We start from the raw sequence: 18,428 nt of genomic DNA, 5'->3' as shown, positions 1-18,428 counted from the left end.
CTCCTGAAAAACGGAGTACCCTGCTCTTTCCCCTTCCCCAGTTTAACCCTTCAGGGCTCCTTAGCACAACTTTGCAGAGGCAGAATAGAGGAAGGTGAGGAGGGATGAAGTTGCGTGGTCGAAAAGGTGAGGATGGACAGGAGAGGACATGTCTCCATTGCTCAGGGCCCCTCTTGGCTGCAGTCACCCCAGGCAGAAGATTGCGGCTGTGCAGCCAAAGCCGGGTCTCTGTGGCTGGACACCTCAGCTGGCTGCAGGTCATAGCCACCCTTCCACTCTGACGTTGGCTCCTGAACCTCCTCTGCCTTCAGCTTGGCAAGTTCAGATAAGCAATAGTATGCCTTTTTTTTTTTCTTCCACACACTGGGTTGAAACAGAGGCATTTCTGGAGTCGACTTATGAGCACAGCCCCATAATATTGAAGGATGGTGCAACTGGCAGCAACATCATGGGCTTTTTCTCTCAAATCCAGCAACGCATGTCCGTGAGCTTTCAGGAGGCAGGCAGTGTTTGCCAGATAATCTTCTGGCATAGGTGAATTTCTTGATTTAACTAGGGCAATGGAAAATTTTAATGGCAGAAGCAAGATTTGAATTTTATCTTCCACAAAGCAGGTTTATGCCCCAGCCGTTGCTTATCAGTTCCTCCCTTCCTGTATGAAATAAATTTTCTATACCTAGAGGGCAACAGCAGCAGAGTATTTATTTGGTGGGTGAGTCTGGAAGTCAGACTGCGTAAGTGCCCTGGGTAGTTATATCTGCTCATTTTCCTCTCGGTCCCAAGTGAAAAAAAGGCAGTGCTCTGCCTTTTCTTCTGTTATACTTCATGTACTTTTAATGATCTGCAGCTTATTGTCATTTGCAAACTCACAGACAGCAGAGCCATGCAGTTTCACAAAGCAGTGAATCAGAGTTGTAACTGGAGGAAGAATGGAGTCATTTATGGCTGCGCACACAGTCTCTAACTTGTGATTTATCCCTGGAGAAAGTCAGCGATCATATTTGCAGGGTTCTGCACTAACCAGAAATGGAAAGGTTTGCAGGGCCCCCTCTGTAACACCAACTTTCATAACTTCTTGAATCCTTTTAACTCCAAGAGCGTTGTTCTGATCTTGATCGGAGGGCAAGGAGTTCACTCTTTTCTGCCTGTGCCTTTTATTGACTTAAATAAGTAACCAGAGAGACTCTCTTGGCCTGGCTCAACCCTTGAATGATTTTTTTTTTTGGTAGTTTCTCTGGCCATTTGTCTGTGATTCATGAGTTGACCTAACCTTCACTCATCCCTATGGCCAGAAACCGTTGGCCGTTCCTTTTCACTTTATCCTTCCCCCACATCTCTGTTTTCAGGTCAGTTTACACCTCATCTTTATGCTCTGTGCACTCGGGTTGTGGGGCTGCATACACATGTGTGTGGTAGATCAGGAGATGGATGCTTCTTCCCCTACAGCGTGGCGCTAACAGTAGGGGTTTGCACTGGTCAGGATGTGTGAAAGACATGTCAAACTCTCTAATTACCCTCAAAGCACGATGCAGCGCTGCCTTGGTCAGCTGATAAGAAGATGGCTATTACCAGGCTGCAGCCAGGAAACCATGATGCCTGGGGTGCAGCTTGTCCCCATCATCTCACTGGCCAAAAATATTTGGTTGATGGACCACAGCCTCCCTGCCTGGCACACCCAGCATCATATGGTGGGGTGAAGGCACTCCCAGTGCATTGCCCGTGTGAGTGGGGTATAATTTAAATGAGATTAACTGAGGCTGGAGGTAGAGGTGAGGTGCGTGTTCAGGGTAGGAGGCTGCTTGGCTCCCTGAGTTGAGCTCCTGTGTCATGTTCAGTTTCAAGCAAACTTCCTCAAGATCTTCTGAACTAGTATGTTTTCAAGGCAACTAATGGTAATATGTGGGGGTTTTGGGTACTGCACCTGCATACCTGTTCAGCCAGGAATAATAAAATTGGGAGAGACGTCAAATCACATTGAAGTCCCTTGGGATGAGAGCAAGTTGAAAAAAGTCAACCAGGATGACAGGACAAATGAGACTGGCCAAATGTCACGCCATGCTGAGGGGTCTGTGGATACTGCAGGTAATGTGCAAAACTCTGCTTCATGCCTGCCAGTTTTTCCTTGCCCTGTCCCTACAACAAAAGAGGAGGATGGGGTTGGATCAGAAGGAAAATGCTTCTCGTGCAAACCAGCCTGTGGACCTGCTGTTTCCTGAGGCTGCTGAGTGGGATCATTTAGCAGGGTTACACAAGGGCTGGATGGCATATGGGCGTTAATAGCATTTGCAGCTATGTAAGCAGCAGTAACAACAGCCGAGTAATTAAATCTCATCCTTCAGAGGGGAAGCTGATCACCTGAGCGGGTCTGGGATTTCCCCCCTGCACAAGGGCCAGGTACCTTCACGGACTAATTGAAATGTTGGGTGCCGGTTGGGGCCAGGGGCACGGCAGTGGCTTGATGGATCTAATCTCCAAACCCACAGAGCAGCTCTGGTCACACTCCTGCCCCCAGGCCTGATAGCTCCCCGGGTACTGCTGTCTGTTATCTCTGGCTGTGGCTTTCTGCTTTTGTAATTTTTATTTTTAGGGTTTTTTTTTTTCTTGTGAGCTGGGCTACAAGCACATTGCTCTGGCAGAGTCATAACTGCTGGATGAGATCTCCCCCTTGCCACTTGCTGTTCCTGCAGCTTCTTTTGCTGACTTCTAACCCGAGAGCAGTAAAAGACATAGCTGAGAAGAAGCAGACGTGCCCCTGGGCCCTGACTGAACCCCAAGGCAAGAAATATCTTCATCTTATTTCCTCTTCTTACAGCTCTTCTGCCCCTTAACGGTGGCTCTGCGGGCAACCGGCCTCAGATCAGCTGCCTCTTGCAAGGGTTTGTGCTGTAGGATGCAGAGTCTGTCTCAGCCTCCTCTTTAGCCTCTTTTCCTTTTCTTTGCGTCCTCCTGCCTCTATTTCCACAAGTGAGCTCAAGTCGTGAGGGCTTCCAGTCTGAAATCCAGAGAGGCAGCTAAGGCTCAGTCCCAGCGGGGATTTGTAGAAAAGAGGGTTATTGCCATGAATCTAGCTGCTCTTCTGCCCCTTCACAGTACCTTTGAGAACATCTCCTTGCTCGTCAGGTCCCTCTCGGCACGAAATCGTAGAAATCACCTCATCCAAGATGCTCTGACACCAGCTGCACCACCGGTGCAGTCAGGGTTGGTGAAGGACGTTTGATGTTGGACTGTGTGCGGTGTAAGCATGGATGCTGCTCTACTCTGGCTACTGGGGTCTGCTCTGGTGCTTGTGTGGCCACCAGCCAGCTCAGTTGGGCAAGCTGGCCCACCAGAAAGCCATGTGCCTTTCTTTCTCTGGGCTGGATTTTGGGTGAATCACAGCCCTGAACTGCCCATTTCAGCCATGAGGAGGCTGGTCCTGATGCCGAGGAGGGGGACTGTGTGGCAGCAGGGCTGGCTGCTGCTTCTGGCAAGCTGTGCCTGCACCAGGGTTGCCTCCCTTGGAGGTGTTTGGGGTGAAAAAAATAGCCTTGGAAAACAACTGTTATGTTTCGGGAAGTGATGGGAGGTAAATGCCGAGAAGAAAGAAAGGCCAGGCATTGGGTGGTATGTCTGTCTGACACACTAATGGCAACAAAGCCTGGCCCAACGTCTTCAGCTATTCAACTGGCTATGGGACAGGCTCTTCCCAAACCTTTGATTTCTGCCTTAACATTTTTTTCCCTTTTCCCATCCTATCCAGAACCGTCGTTGTAGAGGGGCTGGAGCAAAACCATCAAAGCTAATAGTTCTGGCATTCCCTCTTAGTAATATTGAAGTGTTTGCTGAGGTATTTTAGTTCCTGCCTACTCCTTTTTTCCAGGCGTGTTCTTGTTGACTTTAAATAGCTATTAAGAAAGTGCTCCAACAGCAGGGCTGCTGTGCAGAGCTGATGGAAACCTCAAGGGTGGATCAAACCTGTGGTGGACCATCTCGTTCTGATGCTCCTCAGACAGAGCAGCAGACATAGCCGCGGGGCTCTGCTTCTCCAGCTCTCACCCAGGAGAGGATAAGTGCAAGGTGACATCTTGAATCCTGTGGCTTGAGCTGGGGAGAAAACCATCACTGTGTCCTCAATCAGCAGTTGGCCTCAACAGGTCTTCTGGCTACCGGAAGCTGGAGGAGCTCTGTCTCTTTGCTGTAGTTCCTTCCCTCCTAGAGAGGAACGCATGGGCAAAGCCAGGTGCTTCTCCAAGAGTGCCCCATGGAGATCCCCAGGGAAAAGCCAGTCTTTTGGAGAGGAACTGGAGCACCAAGGACTTTCTCTGAGGGGAGTGTTTATCCCATTATTTTCTGAAAATCATTTCCTACCGCACTGGGGAATTAGCCTGCCAGAGTACAAATTACCCAGCAAGGAAATCACACTCTCCAGATTAATTCCTAGCTGCTTTGTCTCTTCCGTGTTTGGCTGATGTAAGTGTTAGGTAAATATTTGTACAACGCAGAGAATTGCCCGCTTTCTTCTCTTTTCCAAGGGTCAGAGAAATGTCAGCTGTTAGCACTGGTGTGCAGATGGGCTTCTGTCTTTGCTGCGAGGTGGGCTCCATGCCAGCCGCGTGCAGGAACCGAGGTGCAGACGAGCCCGGCAGTCGCTGCTGTGGGATGGCCGGCTGTGGTGGCCAGCATCCTCTTCCCAGGAGAGGCTGGTTCCTGACACTTTGTCCTGAGCTTACTCCACAGAGCAGTGAAACCAAATAATGTCTCCCCTCTGCACAATAGGAAAAAAACTGCTTCTCTTGGTGTCCTCGCTCGGTGAATCTCCATGGGTGAACCGACTTTTTTTGCTGCTTTTTTATTTTATTCCCATTTTACTTGGTTCCTCTCTAATTTAGCCATAGAATCATAGAATGATAGAATGGTTAGAGTTGGAAGGGACCTTAAAGACCATCAAGTTGCAACCCCCCTGCCATGGGCAGGGACACCTCCACTAGAGCAAGTTGATCAAAGCCCCATCCAGCCTGGCCTTGAACACTTCCAGGGATGGGGCATCCACCACTTCCTTGGGCAACCTGTTTCAGTGTCTCACCACCCTCACAGTAAAGAATTTCTTCCTAATATTTAACCTAAATCTCCCCTCTTCCAATTTAAAACCATTACCCCTTCCTGACAAAGAGTCCCTCTTCGACTCTCCTGTAGGCTCCCTTCAGATATTGGTAGGCTGCTATGAGGACTCTTCTGGATCTCTTCTCTGAAAAAGCGTGCTCCCCTCTCCCAATAGTACAACGAGCCCTTGAAGCAGTGAGTGCTGAATTTCATGCGAACTATAAAGTCCAGTTGGGAGTGGGGCCGTGTGTCCAGCTGCAGGACACTCAGAAGCAGTGGTTCCTGCCTCATTGCTCTGAACGAGGTGGAAGCTCACCAGCTCATTATATTATGTGAAGAAACAGGAATTTCTCCTTCTTTCTCATGACAGTCAGTGTCTGAACCACGAGATGCGCTTAGCTGCATTAATCAGTAGATTACTCACCCAGAGTGTCTGACTGAAAAATCTTCTGCAGAAGATAAATATTGATGTTGATATTTTTAGCCATAGACTTAAACCTGTAGCTTCAGATCAGAATCTGGGGGTGGGAAGACCTAGATCAGAAATTTGTGGCGGTTCAGCATCTAACAGGGCCTGAACAAAACCCACACATCTAAGACAACACTCATGTCAGGAAAGCAGAACACCCTGGTTGCCTCTCAGTCTTGTCTCTCAGTTGCATCTCCAACTACTCACTTTCACATTTTCCACATTTCTTGCCCTTTTTTTCACCAATTGTCCTCTTCTTTCACTACATCATAAGAGACAGCTTCAGCATCTTTGCTTTCTACTTACCTCTGCCAGACCTTGCAGTGCCCGGATTGAGGAGCAAGTAGAGACAGAGTTTTGCAACCCTGTTTGTAGGTGCAATAACAGGACAAGAGCATAGCACAGCCAGGGAGGGGGATCTGTCAAAGGGTTGTTTGTGAATTCTAGTTCCTGGAGTTGTTTTGGATTTGCCTTGGCCTCTACATAGTTTGGAGATGTTTTGGAGCTGATCTGGGTCACTTGGCTTCTAAATTCCCCCTCCAAAGCGAACCGATGGAGCATGTTCCTACTTAATGCCAACCCACCATGCTGCTGGGTTGGGTGGGCAGGGTAAAGATGAGTGGGTAGGGTGAGGATGGGTATGCTGGCTCCAAAACAGTAGAGGTTTTCCCAGCAGTGGGCTGTGCTGCCCCTTCAGAGCACACCCCTGCCAATTCTGGCTGCAGGAGCAGTGCAGAGGGCTCAGACCATTTGTCTTAATGCTCAGACTTGAAGCTGGCAGGATGGTTCCCTTTATATACCAAGGCAGCCAACTCCTCTAGACCTCCTAGAGCTTTGGGGATGATTTATATTGTTAAAGAAAACGGGCAGAGAGCCTGGCTGCGCTGCCATGGACATTAAGCTGGTCTGCCACCAGCCTGGGAGAAGCAAGTGGCTTGCGGAGATTTTGGCACCTGCACTCCTCACAATTAAGCTATCGTGCAGTGTGGGCAGAGTGCTGAGCTGCTGGCAACTCGGTTAGTTGCTGACTCAATCCCAAAAATGTTTAGCAGATCTGAAAACCACATAGTGTGAGCCACCGTAACGCTGCTGGGAGGCGTGAGCTCTGCTCATCAGCGCTGTCTCGTTAGTGATACGGACAGCAGTTATGAAGAGCTACAAGGTTATGCTGCATCTGCTCGTCTTTGTCCCTCCTAAGCCCAGGAGGCCAACGGAGATGTAGAAGGAAACCCAAATTGATCCTGGCTCCTGGATTGAGCAGATTGGGAGGGATGGGGTGTTGAAGTTGCTTTGAACCTGGAAGCTGACTTCACTTAAATAGCGACATCCTCAACCACATCACGGCTAATATTTTAGGTATTACAGCTGAATGTCCCATCAGATGCATTCTTTGCCATCATTTCCTTCAAGAAAAGAAGATTGAAAGCTTTATTGTGCAAATAGGTGCATATTCAGGATAATATTCTTTTGATGAGTAAACTAATTAGTAATCTGGTTATTGTCTTATTTTTCTTGGGGATTGCTAATTAAAAAACAATTGGTGTTCTTTAGTTTGACCAATGGACTTATCTGAGGGATCTACAAAAAGTGCTGTGGTGATTAATGAAATCTCTGACGTGTTTTAGAACTATGATGAATCTTTAATATGGCAAATTAATAAGGAGGAGGGAAGAGCTTTTAAGGAAGACGAAGGCAATTTCTCTCTGTGTGTCAGCCTGCCAACTCCGAGTAACATAAACAACTCCTGGTCTCTGCTGGGCCGTTCCAGAGTGTTAGAGGTCTCTCAGCCTTGTAAAGGACCAGTTTGTTCTGGTAACTGCTGCGGGTTCTTTTTTTAGCCTGTACTCTGACATCTCTTTCTGTTTCCTCTGCACAGGATACGAAAGCTGGAGGGAGCTGGCTAAGGCTCTGGCAGACACAAATGTCCCAGGTGGGGACCCAAGCCTTCAGTTTCACGATCCACAGAAGCTGGGACACAAGGTGAGGAGTCTTAGGGTGAATTCTGCATGCTTAGAAGGGCGGACCTTCTGATGCCGGCCCCAAGAGACAGCTCTCTCTTCACGCAGGAAGGAGAGCATGCCACAGGGCAAAATCTGAGCTGACTCACAGCAATGTGAATGTACAATGACTCCACTGTAGTCAATTAAGTTATTTTAGGTGTACTAAGCCGCAGCAGTGGGCTGAAGCCGGCGGGGTATGTGGCACAGGAAGGTAGCATTAAGCAAGATGGAAGCAGAAATGAAAGGTCAACGAGAGAGCCTGTAGCTCTCTAGTGAAGCACATCTCAGTACTCTTGCCTGAAGGAAGTGTTGGGAGAACTATTGCTTGGACCTTTTTGAAAGAAGGACGGGAAAAAAGTAAAAAGGGAGAATGACCTAAGTTTTAACTCTGTGCTAGCAAACAGTTATAAAGTGCTGGTATCCTTTCCCCTCAGTAGCTCACCATGGAGATTTGCTGTCAAAAAAGCCAGGGAGTATTTTTAACCTGCTATGGCCATGATAATTGTCCTGTCCTTTGGAAAAGGAGCTTGGGAAAAAAAAAACAAAACCAACTTGCTTTGTTCTCACATATTCTTGTGACCAGGTTTGAGCTCTCTTGTGTGTCAGTGCTGGGTCATTCATCAGGTTATTTTGACTTTTCCTCTACTTGTATTTCAGAACCAAGAGCTGCAAAGAAATGGGAGGAATAAATCAAATTACGCAGCTGTGGACAACCCTGTCCCGTGGATGCCAGAGGTGAGTGCCTTCCTCCATCATTTTACATAAGGGAGCTGTAGCTAGAGACCTGTGCAGCGAGAAAGGAAGGCAGGGACCTCTGCCTGGAAATTCATTTGCTTCACTAGAAGTCCGTTCCCTATCACCCCCTCCTGGCTTAATGACACTTACAGACCTGAGTAATCATCTGGAAAGACAGGAGTGTCCAGATTCCTGATAATTTGTCTCCACCAGCCATCAAGGCACCAAGCACACACCTATCATTCCCTGAGAGCAGGAGCCCACTACCTCCCCAAAAGGTGAAGTTTATTCAGGGCTGGGAGTGCATAGGGCCAAGCATTCAACAAGCAAATACACGACTGTGGCACGCAGGAGTGTCACGCTCTACTCTTGCTCTGGCATTTGCTTGCTATCCAGCCCCTGTGTGTCATATGTAGAGATTTCTCCACTTCAGTGACACTTCTGATGAACAGAGACCTTCTCTGGTGACCCTTGAAGACTGGGGTAAACATTCCTTTTGTTTCCTTCATGCCTCGTTTATTCTTTCCTCCCCTGCTCCCTTATCTCACCATTCCTTTTCAGATAAGGGAGCAATGTAGCTTGCTGATAATGAGAGGGACACCAGCCAGGGGGCATTTAGCTAATGGAGTCAGCTCGCTAAATTCCTCTAGGTGATTAGAGACCTGTACAAATTAGAAGGGCCTCTGTGGGAGGGAGCAGGCTGCTGTACCTGTGCTCAGGGCAGGAGATGATCACCTGCCAGTGGAGGCAAAATGCCTCCAGCCATCAAACTGAACGGTTGAGGTCCCTGAGGCAGGAGCTAAAGCTTTCCTGGTGCTGGCTGCTTTCCAGTGCCCAGAACCAGACCAGACCATTGATCTGTTCTGCTGCATCAGCTCTGGTGAGTGCTGGTCCCAGCTGGAGCCTGGGGGCTTCCTCTGGCCGTGGGGCCTTGCAGGCAGCGGGCAGGCAGGGCTGCCTCCCAGATGAGCAGCTGCTGGCAAAGGGACAGCGGGGTATCAGGGCTAGGACTGCTGCAGCTCACAGGGATCACAGGGACCTCTTACTGCTCCCCTCTACCATGGCACCAGCTGATGCAGGCCCTGCATGGCATCCCCCAGCTTCTCTGAGGCTTTGCCCGGTGTCTCTGATCGCCTCCCTGGTGATTTCTGAAAAGCATGTTAGTTTTGAAACCTGCTGTGTGTGTAACGAGCCCAGAGAAGTTGTGGATGCCCCTTCTTTGGAAGTGATCAAAGCCAGGTTGGATGAGGCTTTGAGCAACCTGGTCTAGCAGGGAGGTTGGAACAAGATGATCTTTAAGGTCCCTTCCAACCCAAACCATTCTATGATTCTATGAGCCTTTACTAGGTTAGAAATGCAACTGGGGGATATGTGCTGTGGGTTGGATGAAGGTATGTCTTTAGCGCAGCCCTGATCTGCAAAGCCCTCTGCTTGGCTGGTGGGGTGACTTCTCGTCCTTGTATACTCTTGTGTCAGTCAGGGCATTCACCAGCCTGCAGACCTGCTCCCTCAATGTGGTGCTGCCAAGGGGGGGAGCGAATGGAGAGGTCTTCTGGCCAAGGGGAAGGGATAGGACTTGAGATGTGCATTTTGGAATGGCCCCACACCTGGCAAGGTGCTGCCTTGTCCCGCACTGCTCCCCGTTGGGGAGGAGAGCTCTGCCAGGTAGAAGGGCTGTTGCCTGAGGTGGGCTACGTTGGGAGTTTGTGGGTGCCCGAGTCGCTCACCGTGCCCTCTGTTAGGTGGTGTGTGGCAGATGCGCCATGAGAAGACTTTGAGTCCCAGGCCGTTCTCTTTGTCTATATAAAGCAAAGTTTGCTGCCCTTACTGCGTCACTGTCTCTACCCAGAGGGTCAGCAGAGCTACCCTGACTGCAAACAGAGGCCAGTGGTTCACCAGTACCAGATGCAGGAGATGGAGAGGGATCCACGAGCACAGCTCTGTATAGAACTGTATGCTGTCCTCTTAATCACCAGCTGAAATTTCTCCTGGCCTAGGGATTAAGTTTTTCTGTAACTCTGCCCAAATTAATTACCCAGGGTCTATGATCCCATTGTGCTCTCCCTGCAGCATCTCTAAGAACTTAATTGCAGCCTGATTCCCGGGGCGAGAGGCGGCAGGTTGCCTCCCACAGGTCAGGGAGCTGGGCTTTGTTTGAATAGAGAGGTATATACCTGACAAACATAAATAATTGACAGGGCTGCAGGGTTAGCTGGCAGTCAACACAGCTAAAAAAAGGACAGGTTTCAATTCTCCTCTTTCAGTTTCAGATGAAATCGGCAGTTTAAGTCTTCAACCTTGGATAAATGTGGTGGGAAATTGTGTCTGTAGGAAACCCCTAGTGAAGTTATACCATGTGTATGGGAGAAGACGGGGTTCAGCCTCACTCCTGAGCTTCTCAAGATGGGAGGAGGTGCTCAAGCGGGTCCAGAGAAGGGCAATGAAGCTGGTGAGGGGTCTGGAGCACAAGTCTTACGAGGAGAGGCTGAGGGAGCTGGGGGTGCTCAGCCTGGAGAAGAGGAGGCTGAGGGGAGACCTTCTCGCTCTCTACAACTCCCTGAAAGGAGGGTGTAGAAAGGTGGGGGTCGGTCTCTTCTCTCAAGTCACAGGCGACAGGATCAGAGGAAACGGCCTCAAGTTGCACTGGGGGGAGGTTCAGGCTGGATATTAGGAAGAATTTTTACACTGAAAGGGTTATCAAGCCTTGGAATGGGCTGCCCAGGGAGGTGGTTGAGGCACCATCCCTGGAGGTGTTCAAAAGGTGGGTTGACGTGGTGCTGGGGGACATGGTTTAGTGATGGGATTTTTTTGTCAGAGTTAGGTTGATGGTTGGACTAGATGATCTTGAAGGTCCCTTCCAACCTAGATGATTCTATGATTCTATGTCTGCGCAGCCTCAGGGCTTCCTTCTTGCTGGAAGGAGGTGTGAGGGACATCCAGGAGCACAGCCACATTGCAGGCAGCGCCTGTATAGGTGTATATACGGTGTGTATACTACACTATATACAGGTGCATATTCTGCACAAAACCAGAGCTTTGTGCTAGAGCATCCTCCTGCTACCAAGCCTGCCCTAGGAGGAAGCATCCTTTCCTTAGAGGACTAAAGGACAAAGCTATGGCCGATCGCTCTGTCCCTGCCCACGTTCCTTCCTCGCCCGCTCTCGCCCACCAAGTGACAAGGCTGGGTGGGACAGGGGGGGCTTTGTTGCTAACTTGTGTTGACGGATTCCCACAAGTGCCCGGCGCGGCAGAGCTTGCAGCAGAGCCCAGCTGCTGGCCGCTGAATGTCACCCCAGTCAGGGGAGCTGGGCCAGGCAGGAGGAGGGGCCGCGGCCGCTCTGCGGAGACAGAAGAGTCTTATGAACTCAGGAGCTTCCAGTCGGCGGCACAATGTCGCCTTTCTTCCCTGGCTCAGGCCCTCTCTGTGCCCTGTTTATCGTCCCCGGCGCTGCGCGTTCCCTGGGCTGCACGCAGCTACGCAGCTGATTTGCCTCCGGGATGCCAAAGCCACCCGGGATTAAATTAGGAAAGACCTCTTCTCTCCATCCTGCGCCAGTTCCAGTGCAGCAGGTCGTGTCTGCACTGCTGCAGCCCTCCCAGCTTTGCTGCTCCCCCCAGCCTCTCCTCTTGCTTTGCCTTCTTTCCCTGGGGGTCCCTTCAAGCTGGAGGGGAACAGATTTAGATTGGAGATTAGGAGAGGGTTCTTCACTGTGAGGGTGGTGGAGCACTGGAACAGGTTGCCCAGGGAGGTGGTTGAGGCCCCATCCCTGGAGATATTCAAGGTGAGGCTCGACGAGGCCCTGGGCAACCTGGTCTAGTTGGGGGTATCCCTGCTGACTGCGGGGAGGTCGGACTAGATGACCTTTGGAGGTCCCTTCCAGCCTGGACAATTCTGTGATTCCATGATTCTCACCAGGAGGCTCTGGGTGTGTGGTGACACCTCTCTGGGATGGTTTTGACGTGATGGGGTTGGATCTGGGGAGAGAGGTCCGTGCTCTCTGTGTGCCTGATCCTCCTTTATGGTCTGTTTTCCTAGGAGGGGCTGATAAACTAAAATTCCTCTCTAGAAGGAAGCAGAAATACCAGAGTCTCCTAATCCAAAACCAGGGCTGCAGGCGGGTGCTAATTCAACACGCTCGGTGGGAAGGGTCGGTGCTGGGGCTCCGAAGCCACAGATGCTGCTGCACCAACGCCAAAGCAAGGGCCTGTCCCAGCTTTCAGCTCCCTGCATGTGTTAAGGTTGGGCTCTCCCCTTGCCATGCTGTGGCTGTGTGCCCACAATGGTACGGTCAGGAGGGGATCAGCCTGCCCAGACCACCACGGGAAGAGCAGCTGGTGCTCACGCCGTGCTGGCCGTGCCCTTGGTGCATGACCTGTGCCCGTTTTGGATCCGAGCTGGGTTCTTGCAATGCTACTATTTCAGCAGGGTGGAGAGAAGCAACTGGGAGGTGGGGTTGGGACGGGGAGGTAAGCCAAGGGGCAGGAGGAGCCCTCTAAATGGGAAGGCTCAGACCACGTAATACCAGCTCCCACTGAAAGCCCGGACTCTTGGCTTCTATTCCTGGTTCTGGCCAAATCAGGCTATCCAAAATTTTCTAAGCAGATGTTTCCAAGGGGAGAAGGGGAACTTAACTTGTTGCTTACCAGATCCTAAGCTTGCAGCCCTTTGAAAATCAGGGCCAGGTAGTTCCAAGCGGGGAAGTCAGACTCAGTAGCCATGTTTTACAAAGTCCATCGACATTTCTCGGCTGCGTGCATGAATTGGGAATGATGGTCCCATTTATCTATTGCTGCAATCTGCAAAAGCAGGGTTTTTTTACTGCGTCTTCCAGAGGAGGCCCAAATAGCAAGCAGGGGAATTTCTCAGCTGCCTGCGATGGGCAGCCATGAGTTGAGTCGGAGGGACAGAGGTGATAGGGTTTCAAAACAGCTGCTGCACTGATGACTTGTGGGGGCCTAAAATTAAAGCCGAGCTCAGTTTTCAGTCCCAGAGTAGCGCTTTGGGCAGCCAGCACCTATCTGTCAGTAATGTTCTTCTTTTCCCTTTCAGAGGAAGCAGAGAGTAACTTAGGCTGCTGTAGCGCAGAAGAAAATGTGTTGCTTTAGAAAAGACTCTGAAACCACATGCAAGAAATGCTTATTATTTACCAGTTAATTATTTTTAATAGCTGTGAGTGCAGGAAAGTAAGCAATCTTATTAGCACCTTCCAGAATCTCCTCTCAGGTGGCTTTGTAGAGACTTTGGAGAGAGAGGTGTCAGGCTAGAAGTCTCAGGGACCATCTCTTAGAGCACTGATGGAGCACCTAATACAGTGGTGTCTACCATATTTTTTCCTAGGCTGCCCTCTCCCTAATACTGCCAAACTCAGCAGTAAAGTATTGTATTAGAGTGGGACTGGTCCAAGATTCCTCTGCAATCATTTGAGCAGGTCTAGTCACTCTTTTGGGACTTCCCCCATAAAGACCTGGTTTGGCATTTGGGCTACCCCATGCCAAAGCCAGCCTAGTTCCGTTGCAGTCCTGAGCCTCGGGAGCATCCGCTGGGTCTGTCTTTGCCAGGAGGGGACTGCAGCACCAGCCTCTCCACAGTGTGGGAGTGTTGTGCTACATTTGATAGAGATCTGAGCCTGCTGTCTGCAGCGTGCAAACAATTATCTGAGACGGAAAACCGGCATCACTGGTGGATGCAGCAGACTGCCATAAGACTCCGTTTCTGGCAGTGACTCTCTGTGGATTCACCTCACTTCATGTTCCACAAGAAACAGCAATTGTCATTATTTGTTTTGGCTGAGAAAAGCGGTGTAAGACCCTTGGGTATGAACCTGGATTTGGCCAAGGGGCATGGGACTGCCCAGCAATTATGTTCCAATTCAGTGTTTGGCACACTTGCAGTGATTTATTTGTATTGCAACTCCTTGCAGAGTCCCAGGTTTCTCTTGGCTCCATCCATTGCCCCGAGCCCTCTGGGTAGTTCCTCCCTGATTTTGTGCAGCGTCACCCTGGGGAATTTCATCCACTTTGTTTCACTGCTTTTCCTCTTGCCTGATGGGCAGAATCCAAGCTGAGGAATGTCAGTAGAGGAAAAAAGAGGAGGAGATAGTAGTGGGGAACGACATGAGCTTGCAGACATCAGTCAAGCTCTGGCAGCGCAGGCACCAGTGAGAGAGGGCTGACGAGAGACCACTCAAGAAGAGCAGCGGTTGTGAATGTGTTTTGCCTGGCACACAGAGATGGTTTTCACGTGCATGACTAAAGCCCACAGCTCACGAGGAGCATTACGGCAGGAGCTGGTGCCAGGCCAAGTCTGCTCCGCGTCCTTCCTTCAAGCCACAGCTTATTACAAAACGAAACCCCAGCCCACTGTCCTGGGAAAATTAATCTCCGTGAGGCGGTTTCTCTGCCAGGAGAACACGGAGGGGTTGGGCCTTCCTTCAACCCTGCAGCTTCAGCCCTGCTAGACACTCCCCAGTGAAAACTAAGAATTTGCTGCCATCTGTAGACATCTGGGTGCTGTTCAGGCACTTTCCCCAGCTCTGCTCGCACAGCCCTTATATAGGCAAGGCAGCCACAGCAAAACCTCCCCAGTCCCAAGGCAACCTATTCCTTTCTTCAGCGTTTCCCCATCTAAGGTAACTTCTACAGTCTCCAGCTTATTTATTCTCCGCTGTTGGATGCTGATCCTGCGAGAGGAGTTTCAGCATCCAGCTCCACTGGTTGCAGGGAGAGAGCTTGGACTTTGCTGGGGGACAGCCAGCTCCTCCCTTCTGAACAGCTCTGACAAAAAGCAAGTCTGTCCCTTGAGGAGCGTATTGCTGAAATCCCACAGCGGCCAGCAAGCTTTTCCCAGCAAAGCTGTGCTCCAGGTCTCTGTTGGGCACCAACAGCCTCTCCGGTCAGGGCCAGCTGGGTAACGTGGACAGCCATCTGTACCCACATTGCACACCCTTCTGTGCTGTCCAGGAGGTGACCCCCACTCCCCCCAGCATTTTTGTGGCTCTGTGGGCACATAGAGGCTATGCTGTCCACTAACCCGCCTGTGCTGCTGCTCCTCACCCTCCTGAGCCACCCTCTCTCTGTCCCCACCGTCCTCCATGAGCTTTAACTCGCAGACATGCTTTGAGAAGGGCATCTGCCATCTTCCCTTCCTAGGGTGTCCCCTCTTCCTCAGGAAAGGATCAGAAAAATAGCCCTGAAATGGTGAGGGAGTCCAAAGCACCTTCTTGGAGGACATAAGACCCTACACTCTCTTTGCTGGATCACGGAGGGCTATAGCCACCCTACACCATGTCCCACACCATGGCCTCAGAGCACAGCTCTCTGGTTAAACACCTTCTTGATGGAGCAAAATGCAGTGAACCCCAGCCACTTAACTGCGATGTCCCAGGCATTATTGCAGTTCCCTGGTACTGTTCAGACTGTCACCTGTGCCAACCCCAAACCCTCAGCAGATGAGAAATGGGGGTCTGGACCCATGTTTCGTGCAGACCAACCCATTGCAGCAGGGGTGTCTTCCTTCGCTCTCAGAAGTGCTCTGGTCCCAGGGCTGGGGCTGAGATTGGCAAAACAGGGGAGGGATGCAAGGGGGGGGACACAGCAATTCATGGTGACCCACTTCTGCCCCCCAGTTCCAGGGCCAGGCCAATCTGCACGTGTTCGAGGACTGGTGCGGCAGCTCCACTGAGCAGCTCAGGAAGAACCTCCACTTCCCTCTCTTCCCCCACGTGAGTAAGACTGCGACACCCTCTCTCACAGCTCTGTTTCCCAGCTGGGTTGCCCCTGCTCCCTTCACGTGCTGTTCCTGTCCCTCTCCATCACCTCCTCTGTCCTCCTGCTGAGGGAGCAGGAAGCTTTCACAAGGGTTCCATGGTGGCAGCTCTTCTGCTGCACGGGGGAGGCTCGTTTTACCCATGCTGGTCTGCCAGGCCTCAGACAGAGGGTGAAGAAGCCCTGTATTTGGTGCTGTCCCTCCAACTGGCTAGTGAACACAACGTCCTGTCCCCACCATCTCACACACATCCCCCATACAGCTGTCCCTTCCACAGCAGCACTTGTTCTGGTTCGTCTCTCACCCTGGCCTGCTCTTTCCCGCTGCCTTTTCCGAACACCGGGCCCCATCCTCCTCCCAGAGCAAACCTCATACTTCCCTCTACCCACCTGTCCCAGGAATTTTTCCATTCCCCCCTTAGTTCCTCTTGCATCTAATTATTTTTATTATTTTTTTTCTTCTCCCCTTCAGACACGAACTACACTGAAGAAGCTGGCTGTGTCCCCAAAATGGACCAATTATGGTCTCCGGATATTTGGCTACCTGCATCCTTTCACTGATGGTGAGGGCTCTGAGGCTGCTCTGCCCTCACTCGCGTCTCTTCTCACCTGTCCCTCCCTCCCCTCCTGGCAATGAACAGTGGTACCTCCACCCCAGCAAGCCCAACACCAGGTCCCTCATGGGCCCATCTAGCTTTGCGTGACGGGCAGTGGCCTTGGCATGGGTGAAACACATCTGCCTCCCCTGTAGGGCGGGAATGAAAAGCACAGAAGAAAACAGATGGGAAGTGCTAGCTGAAAAAACAATGCTGTCATGAATACACAGCCCCATGGCGTGTACGTGGGCACGAGCGATCCCCAAGCTTTTCCTCCCTCCTTCGCATGCGCAGGACTGTACATGACATCATTTGTGTTCCTGCTGCTCCCTGGGTGCATGAATACCATCTGACAGCAGCTGACATCTGTATCACCCAGCTGCATGCTTTTGCCCGGAGCAGCCTGCTGGCACTCACCCACGTCTCCTGGTCCCCCTGGCCCTCAACTGCCATCCCTATAGCCCCAGCCAGAACAGTGAGACTTGAGCACCTCGGCCTCCCTTCGTGGCTCCACGTGCACATTCCTCCATCACAACGCAGCTTCTCACACAAGAATTTGCTCTGGAAACAAAAGGAGAGGCAGGGAGACTTTGCATGGACTTCTGAGCTTTCCAGGTTAGGTGTCAGGTGAAGCCAATGCAGGAGGGATAGTTGCGTCTGTAAAGTTTTCAATCACAGCAGAGCTACAGAATTCAGAGAGGGTCAAAGGGGTGGGGGTGGTAATATCCAAAGTGAAGGTATAGTCTCACGAGGAAGAAGGGTGAAGACAGCATTTTAGAGGAGCAGAATCCATTTTGTACACCAGCCCTCACCCCAGAGCCCTACTTACTCCCTCCATCTCTCGACAGGGGAGTTTCAGTTTGCCATTGCTGCGGATGACAATGCTGAGTTCTGGCTGAGTCCAGATGAAAAAACCTCTGGTCTCCAGCTGCTGGCCAGTGTAGGCAAGGTACAGTGCATGCTGCATGGCTTCTTCCATCAAGGCTTTATTGTTTCTGTGGGGATGAAAACCTTCCTGTCTCGCATACTTCCTTGGACTACACAAGTTTCTTTTCCTGACCAACTCCAGACACCACCACCACAGATGCCAGACGGGTATGATATGACATGACATACCTTAATATTGGCAGTGCTGTTGGGAGCCCCATGCTCGTGGTAAAGGGACTTAAATCTGTCCACAGGTTGTGGATCTCACAGACAGCTTACCAGGAGGAGTAGCTCACTTTTTCCTCTTCATCACTCCCAGCGCAATAACCAGGGAAGAAGCTCAACTTAACTAGAGCATTTTCTGTCTCTTCAGACAGGGAAGGAGTGGACCGCACCAGGGGAGTTTGGGAAATTTCACAGCCAGCAGTCAAAGATGGTGAGGTGAGTGAGCAGAGCCCCCAGCTCCCAGCCACTCCTGCACATGGCCAGGAAATCACAAGGATAAGGAACCCAGGCTTGTTCGGAAAATCTTAGCAATACAGAGAAAGGGATTACTCTAGGATATCACCAAAACTGAAGTGACACATCCACACCTCCACACCTGTGCTAGTTGCTTTGCTGATTTACTGCAGGAATGCAACACTGAATTTTTCTTCCCTGGAGGAAGCAGCCACCAGCAGATCCAGACTCCACTATGTGAACTGTATCCTGAGCTTCCTGCCATGGAACTGGCCAGGATTCCCAGAGGCCAAAACCCAGCAGGCAAGACTGAAAGGGAGTTATTCAGAATTAACTGAGAAGGGTCTGGAGTGCTCCAGGTGCACAAGGGAAGCTACCTATCTGGCTGTCAGCATCTGG

At 50.9% G+C, this 18,428-nt stretch overlaps 1 protein-coding gene across 1 annotated transcript in view; it reads left to right on the top strand.

Annotated features, from left to right (window-relative positions):
• B4GALNT3 (beta-1,4-N-acetyl-galactosaminyl transferase 3) overlaps positions 1 to 18,428 on the top strand; it is a gene marked incomplete at its 5' end in the record, with an annotated part of 70,838 nt that overhangs the window by 35,373 nt on the left and 17,037 nt on the right. The window contains 6 exons of the mRNA XM_014937224.1: positions 7,425 to 7,528; positions 8,206 to 8,283; positions 15,909 to 16,004; positions 16,520 to 16,610; positions 17,492 to 17,592; positions 17,944 to 18,011. Of these exons, the coding sequence (XP_014792710.1) occupies positions 7,425 to 7,528; positions 8,206 to 8,283; positions 15,909 to 16,004; positions 16,520 to 16,610; positions 17,492 to 17,592; positions 17,944 to 18,011 (538 nt within the window). The remainder of the gene's footprint in view (positions 1 to 7,424; positions 7,529 to 8,205; positions 8,284 to 15,908; positions 16,005 to 16,519; positions 16,611 to 17,491; positions 17,593 to 17,943; positions 18,012 to 18,428) is intronic.

This window comes from Calidris pugnax, unplaced genomic scaffold, assembly GCF_001431845.1.
Source record: "Calidris pugnax isolate Ruff unplaced genomic scaffold, ASM143184v1 scaffold1, whole genome shotgun sequence".
NCBI classification, from domain to species: domain Eukaryota; kingdom Metazoa; phylum Chordata; class Aves; order Charadriiformes; family Scolopacidae; genus Calidris; species Calidris pugnax.
Note: the sequence above shows the minus strand (reverse complement) of the source record. Positions and strands in the feature narration are given on the sequence as shown.